Here is a 16,758-nt window from a genome sequence, read left to right as displayed (position 1 = left end):
AGACATGGACGGAAGCACTACTGTGTTATATACCAGGTGGTTTGAGCCCTGAATGCTGATTGGCTGAGAGCCATGGTACATCAGACAGTATACCATGGGTATGACAAAACATTACTATTTACATTGTTAACCAGTTTTATAATAGCAATTAGGCATCTCAGTGGTTGGCTGTATCCAGACACTCCGCATTGTGCACAACTGCCATTAATTGGCAATATACCACACATCCTCGGGCCTAACTGCTTAATTCTATACTTGTTAATGAATATGTTAGCTATAATTTAAATTGATAAATGGCCTTATTTTACTTTTTATTGGACAAACAAATCAAAATCAAGAAAAATCAGCAGATTATTTATTACTTACAGAAACATGGAACAACAAAACAAAGAAAAAGGGAAATTGTATTTTATGTTCACATACATGAATTCATTAATGTGCATACTCACAAATGTTAAAGTGCGAGTGAAAATGTGAGTGATTTTGTACACGGTTTCCTTCCTGTTTGTGTGTGTGATTTTCTGGTATAGACAGGAGGCCTTTGAGACACTTCTAGCATTTGCTACCTTTGAAAACAAACTGGTTTGATGAGAACAACATTCACTGGTATCTGAATGTGTGTCACAAGTGTTACTTAACATAAAATACAGACAAACAAATGGAAAAGCAGTGCTTGTGACCTCTCCCTCTCTTTCTCCAATTACTCTCTCTGTGTCACTCAAAAGAACAGTCCTCTCATCCTCCGGCCGATGCCCTGTCTATCATACAAGACGTTGAACTTGTTGATGAACTGGTTCATGCTGTTGCAGGTCTTAGTGATGGTACCTAGGTAAGCCATGAGGCCCACGTCATTGCATTGCTGAAAAAAGTGAGAAGGAGATTAATATGCTTTTACAGTACTGTGCCAATCCATCCTGTCTAAGCATTCTCAAAATCATTACCCTTGAGTGATTTAAAGAAGGAATTTTGTTAAGGTTTTATTAATTCAAAACAGCATACGTTAATTATCCTGATTATCACATCACCAAGACTATAATCTAAAAACAATGGTGCACACATGTTCACACCAAGAGCTGAGTTTTGCCAAGTGCCTAGGTGGGGATGACTTACATCATAGAAGTCAGTCTTGAATTTGATGGTGCTGAGAACAGGCAGTCTATGGCACAGGGCATTGGCTTCTCTGAGGATCTCGTGGTTAAATGGCACCTCTCCTGGTTCGTACCAAATCAGAAGGGGAGAGTTAAGAGAGCATGAGGGAAAAATATACACACACAACACAACAGGTGAGATAAGATACAGTTGGGATATACCAAGGAGAAGAGACAGGTTTGAAAGACCATGTTTTGTTTTTTTTAAAGCAAGGGCTGGAAATTATATCGATGTTAGTATCAGCATCTTCTTTCCAGACTCACTTGAACATGCATTATTTTGGTCTTTCATCCCTCATCACACAACAGAGTAAGCAGTTCTCTCACCTGCTTCCACTGCTTTGACATATTCCAAGATGACTTTCACCCTGCTGTGGAGCATCTTAATTGCACTGTGTTGTGCTATGAGATGTTCGGCCACTGAACAGAAGAGACACACATAATGGCGTGAAGGTGTTTAAAAAATTCCTGCCAGACAGTAGGGGGTAAATAGGCCACCTTAACTACAGTTACCTGTTGAATTCTCCCCTGTGCCTGTGGCTGTCATGCGAGCCACGTGATCCACTCCAATTCGCTCCGCCTCTTCTGTGGCCAGAGTGTACCCCAGCTCAGCAAACAACATGGTTGCCTGGGATTGGTCAAGTCAGAAGGACAGACAAGCTTACAAATCAGCCACTAGTACTAAACACATTGGTGTGTTTCCACTAGCCAGTAATTGCCTTAAAAAAATAAAGAAAAAAGATCAACTAAGCCTATAAATAAAATTGTTGCTGGCCAAATTGACCAGGAGGGGGAAAAAAAACAACGGTAGGCAGACTATCAGCGCATCACCCACTTATGGGAGAGCAACAGCCTCTGCCATATGGACACATTGATACACCGTGATCATTGGTGGTTAAATGAGCGCATGGAACTCAGATGGCTAATAACTTCCATTGTCAACTAATTCAAAATACATTAAACAATTCGGGTTCATTCAATCACATTGATCTCTCTACTAAACCGGCCTGCCCCCTTTTCTATCTGTCCTGACTTGAGCTATTGTTAGTGAAGTGCAACATTGTATCAAATCAATCAACTGTATGGAACTGAAGCTGTCTCTAGCGAACTTGCAACATTGTATTAACTAGCCTACTCAGGACCCTCAAAGTTTCCTACACACCAGTGAGCTCAGGTCAGACAGCTGTTCTTGCGCAATGGACTTACTGTGTGAAGTGAAGAAAAAAAATGGACTGAGAAGCTCAGCTTATTAGTAGTAGCTGTGGTGAGTTAAGACAATCAGAAATCAAAATGGGCACATTCCTACATTTGAGCCAGGTAGGCTACTTCAAAGCATCCCTCAACAAGACAGAGAAACCAGACCCATGTTCATTGCTTACATGGAGCACTTCAAAATACATTGACAAAATGTACAAAACTCCTAAATGAGGGTTATGAAATAAACCCTAACTTCTTTCTCACAAGTTTAGCAGGTTGTGAACTCTGGAAACAATGTTTCCACTCTGAGAATGAGAACATAAATGACTGTAGTAACAAAATGCATTAACAGAAATGAATGTAACCAAATGACAGGGATTAACAGTACATTTACTACTGGTGACATATGTAATGGGGAATGTATCAAAATAAACAAATCAAAGAGCAAACAACTCACACAATGGAACAACGAATGCACAATAATTGGCAGGAGATAGCTGAGTACATTCTGGAAAGCAGAGCGCAGGCCTTCTGGAGAGACACAGCTATAGGCCATCTTCGCCACACACCCTTTCCCCTAGTCTCACCATTTAAAATTAAGACTAATTATCTTCACACATATTTTAGATGCTTTTCACTGACAGCCGCCACTCAAATCAGCTAGACCTTTTGCCACGGCTGCAGTCTATAAAATACTTCCTCACATGCCATTTCTCTCCTGTTCTATTGGTTTGCATATCAACTTTCTTTCAATGTCCAGAAGCAAAAGGCACAATCCTAGTCATATTAGCAACACATTCTAGTTTTTGCATCATTAGATTCACCATCTTTCTAAGTTTCTAATGGAGATTTTAATCTGTCATATACCGCTGGCATCAGGTGAGGTGTTTAGAATGGCGTTTTTTTAAACCGCAAATTGCATTTTGGCAAATGTTTGAAAATGACTTTTTATTGGCCACTTCATTACAGGAGTTGCATATTTTGTTAAGATTAATTACCATAATCTAAATGTGAATTCTGTCATTCTGAGCACCATGGTCGGACGCCCTAATGGGTTACGCACCCAATGCGGGTCCGGGAAATTTCTCAAATGGGCGGTAAATTAAAATCTTCCCGGTTACATTGTCCAGCGCCACATTTTCCTAACGGAAACCCTGGTGTGTGTGTGTGTGTGGTAGGAGAGCTTGAGTTACCTCTCCACTGATGATGTCGATGACAGACTCATACACACTGACAGGCAGCTGGGGGAGATGGGACATGAGCTTCAATTACCACAAGTAGAAAAGCTCTCTACCACATCATAGCAATATAACTGAACATTAAACTGAACAATATAACTGAATATTTGACACTAACATATACAGTACCAGTCAAAAGTTTATACACACACCTACTCATTCAAGGGTTATTTATTTTTACTATTTGCTACATTGTATAATAATAGTGAAGAAAACAAAACTGTGAAATAACATATGGAAACATTTAGTAACCAAAAATGTGTTAAACAATTCCAAATATATTTTTGATTCTTCAAAGTAGCCACCCTTTGCCTTGATGACAGCTTTGCACACTCTTAGCATTCTCTCAACCTGCTTTACCTGGAATAATTAACAGTCTTGAAGGAGTTCCCACATATGCTGAGCACTTGTTGGCTGCTTTTCCTTCACTCTGCCTTCCAAATCATCCCAGACCATCTCAATTTGGTTGAGGTTGGGTAATTGTGGAGGACAGGTAATCACTCTCCTTCTTGGTCAAATAGCCCTTGTGTTGAGTCATTGTTCTGTTGAAAAACAAATGATTGTCCCACTAAGTGCATACCAGATGGCATGGCATATACAGTGCCTTGCGAAAGTATTCGGCCCCCTTGAACTTTGCGACCTTTTGCCACATTTCAGGCTTCAAAACATAAAGATATAAAACTGTATTTTTTTGTGAAGAATCAACAACAAGTGGGACACAATCATGAAGTGGAATGACATTTATTGGATATTTCAAACTTTTTTAACAAATCAAAAACTGAAAAATTGGGCGTGCAAAATTATTCAGCCCCCTTGAGTTAATACTTTGTAGCGCCACCTTTTGCTGCGATTACAGCTGTATGTCGCTTGGGGTATGTCTATCAGTTTTGCACATCGAGAGACTGAAATTTTTTCCCATTCCTCCTTGCAAAACAGCTCGAGCTCAGTGAGGTTGGATGGAGAGCATTTGTGAACAGCAGTTTTCAGTTCTTTCCACAGACTCTCGATTGGATTCAGGTCTGGACTTTGACTTGGCCATTCTAACACCTGGATATGTTTATTTTTGAACCATTCCATTGTAGATTTTGCTTTATGTTTTGGATCATTGTCTTGTTGGAAGACAAATCTCCGTCCCAGTCTCAGGTCTTTTGCAGACTCCATCAGGTTCTTCCAGAATGGTCCTGTATGTGGCTCCATCCATCTTCCCATCAATTTTAACCATCTTCCCTGTCCCTGCTGAAGAAAAGCAGGCCCAAACCATGATGCTGCCACCACCATGTTTGACAGTGGGGATGGGGTGTTCAGGGTGATGAGCTGTGTTGCTTTTACGCCAAACATAACGTTTTGCATTGTTGCCAAAAAGTTCAATTTTGGTTTCATCTGACCAGAGCACCTTCTTCCACATGTTTGGTGTGTCTCCCAGGTGGCTTGTGGCAAACTTTAAACGACACTTTTTATGGATATCTTTAAGAAATGGCTTTCTTCTTGCCACTCTTCCATAAAGGCCAGATTTGTGCAATATACGACTGATTGTTGTCCTATGGACAGAGTCTCCCACCTCAGCTGTAGATCTCTGCAGTTCATCCAGAGTGATCATGGGCCTCTTGGCTGCATCTCTGATCAGTTTTCACCTTGTATGAGCTGAAAGTTTAGAGGGACGGCCAGGTCTTGGTAGATTTGCAGTGGTCTGATACTCCTTCCATTTCAATATTATCGCTTGCACAGTGCTCCTTGGGATGTTTAAAGCTTGGGAAATCTTTTTGTATCCAAATCCGGCTTTAAACTTCTTCACAACAGTATCTCAGACCTGCCTGGTGTGTTCCTTGTTCTTCATGATGCTCTCTGCGCTTTTAACGGACCTCTGAGACTATCACATTCTAGGTGCATTTATACGGAGACTTGATTACACACAGGTAGATTGTATTTATCATCATTAGTCATTTAGGTCAACATTGGATCATTCAGAGATCCTCACTGAACTTCTGGAGAGAGTTTGCTGCACTGAAAGTAAAGGGGCTGAATAATTTTGCACGCCCAATTTTTCAGTTTTTGATTTGTTAAAAAAGTTTGAAATATCCAATAAATGTCATTCCACTTCATGATTGTGTCCCACTTGTTGTTGATTCTTCACAAAAAAATACAGTTTTATATCTTTATGTTTTGAAGCCTGAAATGTGGCAAAAGGTCGCAAAGTTCAAGGGGGCCGAATACTTTGGCAAGGCACTGTAGCTGCAGAATGCTGTGGCAGCCATGCTGGTTAAGTGTGCCTTGAATTCTAAATAAATCACAGACAGTTTCACCAGCAAAGCAACCCCACACCATCACACCTCCATACTTGGAACCACACATGGGGAGATCATCCATTCACTTACTCTGCGTCTTACAATGACACGGTGGTTGGAACCAAAAATCTAAAATTTGGACTCATCAGACCAAAGGACAGATTTCCTTTGGTGTCCTTTAGTAGTGGTTTCATTGCAGCAATTCAACCATGAAGGCCTGATTCACACAGTCTCCTCTGAACAGTTGATGTTGAGATGTGTCTGTTACTTGAACTCTGAAGCATTTATTTGGGATGCAATTTCTATGTCTGGTAACTCTAATGAACTTATCCTCTGCAGCAGATATAACTCCGGGTCTTCCTTTCCTGTGGATGTCCTCGAGAGCCAGTTTCATCATAGTGCTTGATAGTTATTGCGACTGCACTTGAAGAAACGTTCAAGGATCTTCAAATTTTCCGGGTTTAACTGACCTTCATGTCTAAAAGTAATGATTGGCGGTCGTTTCTCTTTCCTCATTTGAGCGGTTCTTGCCATAATATCAACTTGGTCTATCTTCTGTATACCACCCCTACCTTGTCACAACACAACTGATTGGCTCAAACGCATTAAGGATAGAAAATCCAAATATTAACTTAACAAGTCACACCTGTTAATTGAAATGCATTCCAGGTGACTCCCAGATGAAGCTGATTGAGAGAATGCCAGGAGTGTGCAAAGCTGTCATCAAGGCAAAGGCTGGCTACTTTGAAGAATCTCAAATGTATTTAGATTTGTTTAACACTTTTTTGGTTACTACATGATTCCATATGTGTTAATTGATAGTTTTGATGTCTTCACTATTATTCTAAAATGTAGAAAATAGTCAAAAGATAGAAAAACCCTGGAATGAGTAGGTATGTCCAAACTTTTGACTGGTACTGTACAGTTGAAGTCAGAAGTTTACATGCACTTAGGTTGGAGTCATTAAAACTTGTTTTTCAACCACTCCACACATTTCTTGTTAACAAACTATAGTTTGGGCAAGTCGGTTAGGACATCTACTTCGTGTATGACAAGTAATTTTTTCAACAATTATTTCACTGTATCACAATTCCAGTGGGTCAGAAGTTTACATACACTAAGTTGACTGTGCATTTAAACAGCTTGGAACATTCCCGAAAATGATGTCATGGCTTTAGAAGCTTCTGATAGGCTAATTGACGTCATTTGAGTCAATTGGAGGTGTACTTGTGGATGTTTTTCAAGGCCTACCTTCAAACTCTGTGCCTCTTTGCTTGACATCATAGGAAAATCAAAAGAAATCAGCCAAGACCTCAGAAAAAGAAGTGTAGTGTTTCCAAATGCCTGAAGGTACCACATTAATCTGTACAAACAATAGTACGCAAGTATAAACACCATGGGACCCGTCATACCGCTCAGGAAGGAGATGCGTTCTGTCTCCTAGAGATGAACGTACTTTGGTGCGAAAAGTGCAAATCAATCCCAGAACAACAGCAAAGGACCCTGTGAAGATGCTAGAGGAAACAGGTAAAAAGTATCTATATCCACAGTAAAACGAGTCCTATATTTACAAAACCTGAAAGGCCGCTCAACAAGGAAGAAGCCACTGCTCTAAAACCGCTATAAAAAAGCCAGACTACAGTTTGCAACTGCACATGGGGACGAAGATCTTACTTTTTGGAGAAATGTTCTCTGGTCTGATGAAACAAAAATAGGACTGTTTGTCCATAATGACCATCATTATGTTTGGAGGAAAAGGGGGAGGCTTGCAAGCTGAAGAACACCATCCCAACCGTGAAGCACGGGGGTGGCAGCATTATGTGGTGGGGGTGCTTTGCTGCAGGAGGGACTGGTGCACTTCACACAATAGATGACATCATGAGAATAGAAAATGATGTTGATATATTGACGCAACATCTCAAGACAGTCAGGAAGTTAAAGCTTGGTCGCAAACGGGTCTTCCAAATGCACAATGACCCCAAGTATACTTGTTGTGGCAAAATGGCTTAAGGACAACAAAGTCAAGGTATTGGAGTGGCCATCACAAAGCCCTGACCTCAATCCTATAGAAAATGTGTGGGCAGAACTGAAAAAGCGTGTGCGAGCAATGAGGCCTAAAAACCTGACTCCGTTACAATAGCTCTGTCAGGAGGAATGGGCCAAAATTCACCCAACTTATTGTGAGAAGCTTGTGGAAGTCTACCCGAAACATTTGACCCAAGTTAAAACAATTTAAAGACAATGCTACCAAATACTAATTGAGTGTATGTAAACCTCTGACCCACTGGGAATGTGATGAAAGAAATAAAAAGCTGAAATAAATGATTCTCTGTTATTATTCTGACATTTCACATTCTTAAAATATAGTGGTGATCCTAACTGACCTAAGACAGGGAATTTTTACTAGGGTTGAATGTCAGAAATTGTGAGAAAAAAAACAGAGTTTAAATGTATTTGGCTAACGTGTATGTAAACTTCTGACTTCAACTGTATATCGTCCATTCTATAAAAAAAATCTAAATGAGAAACTCACATCTGTGTGTTTGGTCATCGGGTTGAGCTTGAGGAAGAGTGGACTCTCAATTATCTCACACACCTGAAGTGAAAAGAGAGGAAAAGCCAATAAGGAAACAGCACACAGTTGGCCAAATAACCTCAAATGACTGACATTTACATCTTTCAAATCACAATAATTCACTGACCAATTACAGTAACAGTTACTTTTATCATGCCTCTAATTTCTCTCCCATGGAAAATAAATGTATTCTCTTTCGCTCCACCTACCTGCTTGTGAATGTGGATGTCTGATTGGTCACAAGGACCCCCTGTGGTATACCAGCCCAGGAATTCCATGTCCTTGAAGACCTGTTTGACTGAAAGAAAGCAGAGGTCAGGTGCAGTAGGAATTCCATGTCTTTGAAGACCTGTTTGACTGAAAGAAAGCAGAGGTCACGAAGTCAAGTAGGTCCCCCCACTAATGTAATCTTATTCACTGTGACCTAAAAGGCTAAACTCATCCTAGACCAGCACCTATACAGAGGTTCAGTTCAATTTATAACACCAAGGGCTTCAGGTACAAGCCTACTATGACATTTTTCCACCTCAGAGATGGTGGGAAACCATGACACGGCACATCAATCAATCACAACTTTTTATCTAGCACTTTCACCAATATCAGTAATCAATGGGGAGTGACATCTGACATTTTCTTTGTATGGTAGGTTAGTGAAATTAGACTCACACTGCTCCTCCTTGGTGTAGTAGTACTCCTTGTCAATGTGTGCTCGGTCATCTACCAATTGATGAAGCAGCTCAAAGGAGTTCATCACCTCAATGTTTCTACCCTCCTGCTTCCCGATTAACGCGCCGATCACTTGGTGAGAAGGAAAGGATGCAATGCAACATTAGGCAGATGTTTAGAATTGATACATATGTAGGCTATAGCAAAGCCCATTGAAATTGTGTCATTAACTGTAACCTCTCCCATGTATGATTCCCTTCCCACTGTTGAGGTATTGGTTCTCTTGTAGAGTCTTAACTATTTTAATTAATGTCTTAAAGTTGAAATACTTTGAAAGAAGTTTAGACATTTACAGAGCAATTTACTGAAAAAAATGTAAATACCTCTTATCCCCTTATTCCATGCCAAATGTAAGACTGTATACAACTATCGGTATTCTTGAAAACTGATCAGCTCACATACCCTGCATGGGCCGCCCCTCCTGGGAGCGGATGCGAATCCAGTGATCTGAGATGTTGAGGATGACCAGAGGATGCAAGGCAACAGAGACACTGCCGGTGACCCCAGAGACCATAACACTGGGGCTGGCTGTGGGACAGAGAGAGAGGGTGGGTTTCCTTTATTGTTGGTCATCTCTAAAGCCAAACGTAGCTAATATGGCCTTAATACGACCACCTGCCTCAGAGCAAACAAAGCATTTGTGTTCTTGTCTTTAATAATATATATTGACGATTGTTACAATATCCGTGAACAGGTGAATTGGGTGGTTTTGAGTAATCTAACTTTACAGGAAGAGTAACGTTACAGTGATGACTAGTTAAATTTAAAAATGGCATTGATTCTATTCCTCAAAGCTTTGATTTTTCAACAATGCTATCCCAATCCACATTTTAAAAGATGCCATCATGAAACTTACTAACAGCTTAGAAAAATATAGGTAACTACTCGCTAGGTATAGAGGACCTGTTACTGCGCTGTTATTAAACCTAGCTAAGAAGGCAAAATAGGTAACGTTTTAACATGTTAACTGTTACCTAGCCAGCAATCGATAAACTAACGCTAGTGGTTTACATTGTTTAGTTAGGTAATACGGACGGACCAATCAATATGTGACGGCGGTTGAATTAGTTCGTTAACTAGCAAACATTAACTGCACTTGTTTGGAAATTGCATATACCAGTAACGTTAATATACACACAAGAACTGGACAGTCACCTTATCTAAATTAACTAACGTTAGGTAGCCTCGCTGTAGTAGCGTTAGTAAACGCATAAGCGAAATAATGGCAAGCTAAATGCGCTAACACCATCGATAAAGGAGTATAGTTGAAACCTACACAATATGTATACAACCTTATCATAATGAGATAAATCAATTGTGCTTTTTAAAGGAAATTACCTGCCCCATCCACCTCCATTCCACCACCATTGCTCGTCGCCATCTTGTCCGATTTATAGCTGCGCAAGCCCAGTACAACGAGGCGTTTTTTCTCAAACGCCAACACCGAACAAACCGCGTGCGCTTCGTGCATACATTTATTTTGCCCCCTACACCAAATGTGATCACGACACTCAGGTTAAAATATCAAAACAAACTCTGAACCAATGACATTAATTTGGGGACAAGTCGAAAAGCATTAAACATGTATGGCAATTTAGCTAGTTAGCTTGCACTTGCTATATAATTTGTCCTATTTAGCTAGCTTGCTGTTGCTAGCTAATTTGTAATGGGATATAAACATTGAGTTGTTATTTTACCTGAAATGCACAAGGTCTTCTACTCGGACAATTAATCCACACATTCAACCGAATCGTTTCTAGTCATCTCTCCCCCTTCCCCGCTTTTCATCTTTGAATGTATATGGTGATTGGCATCTACACTTTTACCAGGACAACCAGCAAAACATTTAGTCTTTCAATCACCCACGTGGGTATAACCGATATGGAGATGGCACGTGGGTACCAGCTTCTATAAAGGAACGAGCAGATGGGAGCAGCAGGACTTTCAGCGCGATCTGCGTCAGAAATAGGAATGACATTTAGTTTTGCCCTTGGCAACGCAGACGCTCGTTGGCACGCTAGAGCAGTGTGGGTGCAATAATTGAATAACATGGATTTCTAAATTTATTTTGCGACGCTCGCGCACGCAACGTGTCCGGTCTGGTCAGCATGTAAGGGGCAATGTTTGCTGCATTTACACAGGAGTTTTGGTGATATATGCTTCGGAAATTATGCCGTTATGCTTATTTATTATTTAAAATGTTTAAGCCATTGTATATATTTGGTACGGTCACATAAAATGTGCTAATTTCGAGCATGTAGTATTTCGGAACGTTGTGGCTTTTAGCACCCGTTTCTGCGGGGTTTATTACTTGAATGCAACTTTGGTACGTCGGTGTATTTTGTCCGTGTACTCGACGGTACTTTTTGTTTACAAAATGGCAGACTTCAGAACTTCTACCCTCGATTACTTTCCAGAGAACATTTTAATTGATATTTTATCATATTTAGGTGTGCGAGAGCTCATCCGATCAGGAAGGTAAAACAAGTTAGCTGAAGTCGAATTGCTCAATATCAATTTTCGTGATAACGTCAATGTTAGCTTGAAGAACACTTCTCTTTGTCATGTCATTCATGTGGTGTATTTGCAGGGTGTGTAAGAGATGGAGACGTCTTGTAAAAGACCAAAGATTATGGCGAGTTGTTGATCTAACTGCATGGAAAGGGGTAAGAATGGTGTCCGTTATTGCATGTTGATCTTACCATTTCAAGATTTGTCATGAAAAGATTTCTGAGGCTACCATGTCTGTCTAAAGACGTCAGCCATTTTGTGATATAGCCATGTTTATCAGGTTCTACATTCAATGATATTTCAGAAGACTTGATTTTATTATTGATAGCTACTTGTTTGAGACCTCTCTCATTCTGCAACAAAATGCAATGTTGATACTTTCATTGCAGGCTTATTTCCAGTGTTGGGGGAAGTTACTCTGAAAATGTGTATAATTTACAAAATTACCAATTAACACTAGAAGAAGTTAACCTACACTAAAGCTACCCTTATTAAGACATATATGGTTTACTTAACTAAAGTTACTTTGAAAAAGTAGTTCACTACATCCAAACTATTTTGTGGAATTGTATAATTTTAAGTGTCTGGCTACAAATTGCAAGAACGATGACTTTGGGGGTCATATGTTAATTTAATGTAGCCTATTAAACACAAACTGTTTCAAGTGAGAATTATGAAGGTTGAATCCTGAAAATGAAAGGAAATTATTGCCTACTAAAAACACACTTAATTCTTTGCAAGTAAAGGTGTAGTTCTAGTAGTTAGCGATATGGTAATGAACTACTGAAATCACTACCTGGTTTGAATTTAGTTCAACTACCACCAACCTACTGCAAAATGTAGGTAAATTACTAGTTGAACTACATGTAGTTCACTACTCCCCAGCACTGCCTATTTCCTACCTGTTGACTAGCTAACTACAGAACTTTCAAGTCATCGCTCAAACACTGATGCATTGTTTCTTCCCCATCTCTCCCTCATTGGATGTTTTCATTCTTCAACTGCTCATCCTGCCCTTGGTGTCCATTTTGGGTCAGGTGACATCGCGCATGCTGTGGGTTCTTCTACGCCAGTATCTGGGCACTGGGCTCCGATGCCTGCGGCTACGTGGCTTGCTGCTCTCTGCTAGAGGTGGGGCCTTTCTCTCAGAGTCCTGGCTCAAGGCTTTGTCCTCCAGGTGTCCCCGTCTGCGTAGTCTTTCCCTGCTGCACGCAGACCTGAGAGGCTTGCACAGTTGCCAGCTCCTGCCCACAACACTGCAGGTCCTAGAGTTGCGTGGCTGCGAGCTACCACAGGGCTTTTTCACCCAGACCCCACTCAGTCCTGAGAAACAAGCTGGAATGGCATCAACCGCTGCTACTCAGCAACAGGGACGTGTTCAAGCTGGGAAAGTGCCTGCCTCCACATCAGGGATTGCCATTGAGACGATGGTCCTTGACAACGTGCCCTCCTTCACAGACCAGCACCTGCAGAGTCTGGCGTCTTGGTTAAGGCTTAGCCGCCTAGAGCTCCGCAACGTCCTTCGTGTCACAGCGGAAGGCCTTAGGCGCAGTGCCGCCCAAGAAACCGACTCGGGCTTAAACGGGCTCTCCAGGCTCAAGTACTTGGAAATAGGGCACTTTGGGCGGCCGGGCGCCCAGCTGCAAATGGCCTCCCTGGGGCTCGGCGTGGGCTGGCTGGGCCTAGAGGAACTAAGCCTTGGCGGTAAGGAGGTGGGACCAGGCCTGCTGTCCGCCAGCCGTCTGAGGGACCTGAAGCGCCTGCGCCTGAGATGCTGCAAGCTGAGAGAGATGCAGGTGCTACGTAGCTGCAGGACACTGCGGGACCTGCGCCGGTTGGAGTTCTGCGAGGTGTTCTTCCAGGTTTGCCCAAAGACACCAGAGAGAGAGGGGGAGGTGGAGAGGCAGGGAGAGGGTGAGGAGGGGAGGGAGGGTGGCACAGATAATGGTGATGATAAACTGGAGGAGAATGACCCCGTGCCAAGTCTGCGCCGCTCACTTGCTGCTCTGCTGCCACAATGTGCACTGGTGTTCACCAACTGCACCGTTACAATAACCTCAGACTAGATTACATACTGGATATGTTACACATTTGGTCCCTTATTCTACTGTTGTAAAACATTCCTCTCAATTCAGCCTGTTGCAAACTCATGCTTTACCTTCATTCACATGTGTAAAAAAATAGAAACCTGCAACAATTTTAAACTCGCTTACAGCTATGCTATTGAACAAAGGGACAGTTCCTGTGACGCCCATTAAACCATTATGAGAGGAAGTGCCTGTTTGCCGTATTCCCATCAACAATGGATAAGTGGTGGTTCCTCTTTTAGTCTAAATGTGTGTAAGGAAGTGGTTAAACTTAAAAGCTTGTTTTAATTGTACACCAGAGAAGCATCGCAGTGACCAATAAATGATGACTTCAATCATGTACTGTAACGGACCTGCTACAGCCATTGGATGTCCAGCACTGCCATCAGCCATTGAGGGAATTCTTCCTTTGAAAACATTGAAAGCTGCTGTACTGCTTGCGTTGCATCTAATGGCAAGCTCAATAATTGCAGAGGTTCTGTTCTCGGTGGCTGATGTGTGCATTCATTCTATCTTGTGAATGGAAATATTGAGGGAAGTAGATTTTGGTTGGTTTCTGTGTAGCAGGTAGGACGTCACATTGACGGCGAAATATATTGGAACTCTGGGTGGGTGGGGGGTTTAAATAACAGCTTGGACAGTTATCAGTCCGTTGCTGGTATTATGCAATTTCCAAACCATTGCAGTTAAAATTAGCTGTAGCTCACTATGTTTTGCTAACTGGAAAAATACACTTATCCCCACTTGAGTTGTGTGATTCTCCAAAGCAGTATGTTATCTGTATTAATTACGAGAAAGTAGAAATGAAAACTGTTAAGCTTTTTCCATCAAGAAACTGTGGTAAATAAAAATGGCACAATGTATTTTATGTGTGTGGGAAATTATTATCTATGAATAATGTTTCAGGGTTGAACTCCTATATATGCTTTGTAAGTAATTCAGAACAAAGGAAAGGACATTGGGATACCATGATATGTCGGGGAGGGGGGAGTCAATGTTCTTTCATGATAAAATTATAAACTGTGCAAGTAGTTCAGCGTGCACAAGAGATGGAAGACCATTTAAAACCGTTTTAATCCTCAAATGTGACACAGCCATAAGACAACAGCCTAACCTAATAATGCAACACAAAACTCTGCTTCTACACCTGCATTGCTTGGGGTTTTAGGCTGGGTTTCTGTACAGCACTTTGATATAACAGCTGATTTAAGAAGGGCTATATAAATACATTTGACCTGAAAACATTAGTATATTTCAGCCAATAACACATCAGTAGGCCTGCAGTCATAGTGAATGGTAGTGAAATGCATTACTGAACGTAAGTGTCTAATGGACTATTCTCATTGTAAGCGGTAATTTTGCAGTAGCACGTTGCCTTTGAGAAGGTGAAAGAGGAGACTTAAGTTCCAGGATTTGGTAAAAGTTTTAATACAGAACTTTGGGGTACATGTGAAAATGCAAATGCTGATAGTGACGGGCTGAAAGAGCCATGAGATGTGGCCAATAGCATGGTGGTAGAGCATGGCTAAAAGGCTCATTGTTGTTTTGAGAATAATAATTTACAGTTGGCTCAAACGTATTGTGAGCGTGACACATTGTTTTGGTTGTTTTGGCTCGGTACTCTAGAACTTTGGATTTGAAATGATACAATGACTGAAGTTAAAGTGCAGGCTGTCCATTTTAATATGGGAGTATTTTCATGCATATCGGGTGAACTGTTTATAAGTTACAGCACTTTACATATTCCCCTCATTTTAAGGGACCAAAAGTATTGGGACACATTAACTTTGTATTAAAGTAGTAAAAAGTTAAGTATTTGGTCCCATATTCCTAGCACACAATGGCTACGTCAAGCCAAATGTTTATTTTGGTTGTGTTTTAAATTATTTTGTGCCCAATAGAAAGGGTAAATAATATTGTCATTTTGGAATCTCTTTTATTGTAAATAAGAATAGGATATGTTTCTAAACACTTCTACATTAATGTGGATGCTACCATGATTACGGATATTCCTGAATAAATCATGAATAATGATCAGTATGAAAGTGAGATGCACAAATATCCTACCCCCTCAAAAAAATGCTAAAGTCTCCTTTTATTGTAAGTGAGAGGTTAGCATGTGTTGGGGGTATGGTATTTGTGGGTCTAACTTTCTCACTCCATTATTCAGGATATGGATGAAAATACCCTAAATGTAAAGCTGATAGTCTGTACTTTAACCTCAGTCATTGTTTTATTTAAAATCCAAAGTGATGGAGTACAGAGCCAAAACAAAACAAATTTCACTCCCAATACTTTTGTAGCTGACTGTATATAGTCATTCTTAATGACATAAACATGCATCATTACAGACTGGTTGGTATGAAACTGCTACAACATCCAGTGAACAGAGAGACATTTGCTACTCTGTCATGGTTTCTGGTACAGAGTGTTTTATTTATTTTTATTTGATTTAACTTGGCATGTCGGTTAAGAATAAATTCTTATTTACAATGATGACATACCCACGACGCTGGGCCAATTGTGCGCCGCCCTATGGTACTCCCAATCACGGCCGCATCTGATTCAGCCTGGATTCGAACCAGGGACTGTAGTGACACCTCTTCCACTGAGATAGTGCCTTAGACTGCTGCCAATCGGGAGCAAAGAGTACATGATGTTCAATAGTTTGAACTAGTTAAAGATTGGAAGACGGGATGTACTTTGGGTGGGAAAGAGTAGGTCTTCTCAAGACTGAAGATGACTGTTTAGAGAAGACATTCTACTGTTGTGGCGGAACAAGTGAGCGTGGTTTTTTAGTTAACCTTAATGGTATTTGTGGATCTAGGTCGCACCTCAGGGAATCACTTCTATCCTCACATAGTATTTGTTCTCAGATACAGTATGTGTGTGCATTCTGCAATGCCTTTATCACTGTGTAAAAATGGCCTGTTTCGGCGTGTGTAAATGTACAGTAAGTCAGCTCACTGCAAATTCAATCAAATCAAATAATCA

General features: G+C 40.9%; 2 protein-coding genes across 3 annotated transcripts; one reads left to right on the top strand and one right to left on the bottom strand.

Annotated features, from left to right (window-relative positions):
* Positions 1 to 333: 333 nt before the first annotated feature.
* On the bottom strand, positions 334 to 10,910 carry LOC112220855 (COP9 signalosome complex subunit 6). Of its 2 annotated transcripts, none has more exons than XM_024382768.2 (10): positions 10,864 to 10,910; positions 9,569 to 9,694; positions 9,107 to 9,238; positions 8,650 to 8,738; positions 8,399 to 8,461; positions 3,539 to 3,586; positions 1,662 to 1,776; positions 1,476 to 1,568; positions 1,111 to 1,211; positions 334 to 859 (listed from the first exon to the last, which is right to left on the bottom strand). In XM_024382768.2, exons 2-10 carry the CDS (start codon positions 9,678 to 9,680, stop codon positions 719 to 721), a joined length of 894 nt encoding a protein of 297 aa, XP_024238536.1. In that variant the 5' UTR covers positions 9,681 to 9,694; positions 10,864 to 10,910; the 3' UTR covers positions 334 to 718. The 2 variants fall into 2 exon arrangements, with proteins under 2 accessions (XP_024238536.1, XP_024238535.2); XM_024382767.2 differs by lacking the exon at positions 10,864 to 10,910 and adding an exon at positions 10,505 to 10,653.
* A 323-nt stretch (positions 10,911 to 11,233) lies between these two features.
* LOC112220539 (F-box/LRR-repeat protein 12) lies at positions 11,234 to 14,627 on the top strand (the record flags this gene model as incomplete). Its single annotated transcript, XM_024382397.2, has 4 exons — positions 11,234 to 11,276; positions 11,617 to 11,644; positions 11,757 to 11,832; positions 12,715 to 14,627. Coding segments are annotated over 4 exons (1,176 nt in total), but the record flags the coding sequence as incomplete, so codon positions are not given.
* Between the last annotated feature and the right edge of the window lie 2,131 nt (positions 14,628 to 16,758).

This window comes from Oncorhynchus tshawytscha, linkage group LG21, assembly GCF_018296145.1.
Source record: "Oncorhynchus tshawytscha isolate Ot180627B linkage group LG21, Otsh_v2.0, whole genome shotgun sequence".
Taxonomy (NCBI): Eukaryota; Metazoa; Chordata; class Actinopteri; order Salmoniformes; family Salmonidae; genus Oncorhynchus; species Oncorhynchus tshawytscha.
This window is presented reverse-complemented; position numbering and strand designations above follow the sequence as displayed.

Bases quoted from the DNA above. Each gene is read 5' to 3' on its own strand.
- LOC112220855 (XM_024382767.2), bottom strand. From the start codon at position 10,637: ATGCACGAAGCGCACGCGGTTTGTTCGGTGTTGGCGTTTGAGAAAAAA. The intron at 1,777-3,538 runs GTAACTCAAGCT...GACCAATCCCAG, and splicing joins TCGACATCATCAGTGGAGAG to GCAACCATGTTGTTTGCTGA. The intron at 860-1,110 runs GTAAGTCATCCC...CACTTTTTTCAG, and splicing joins TCAAGACTGACTTCTATGAT to CAATGCAATGACGTGGGCCT.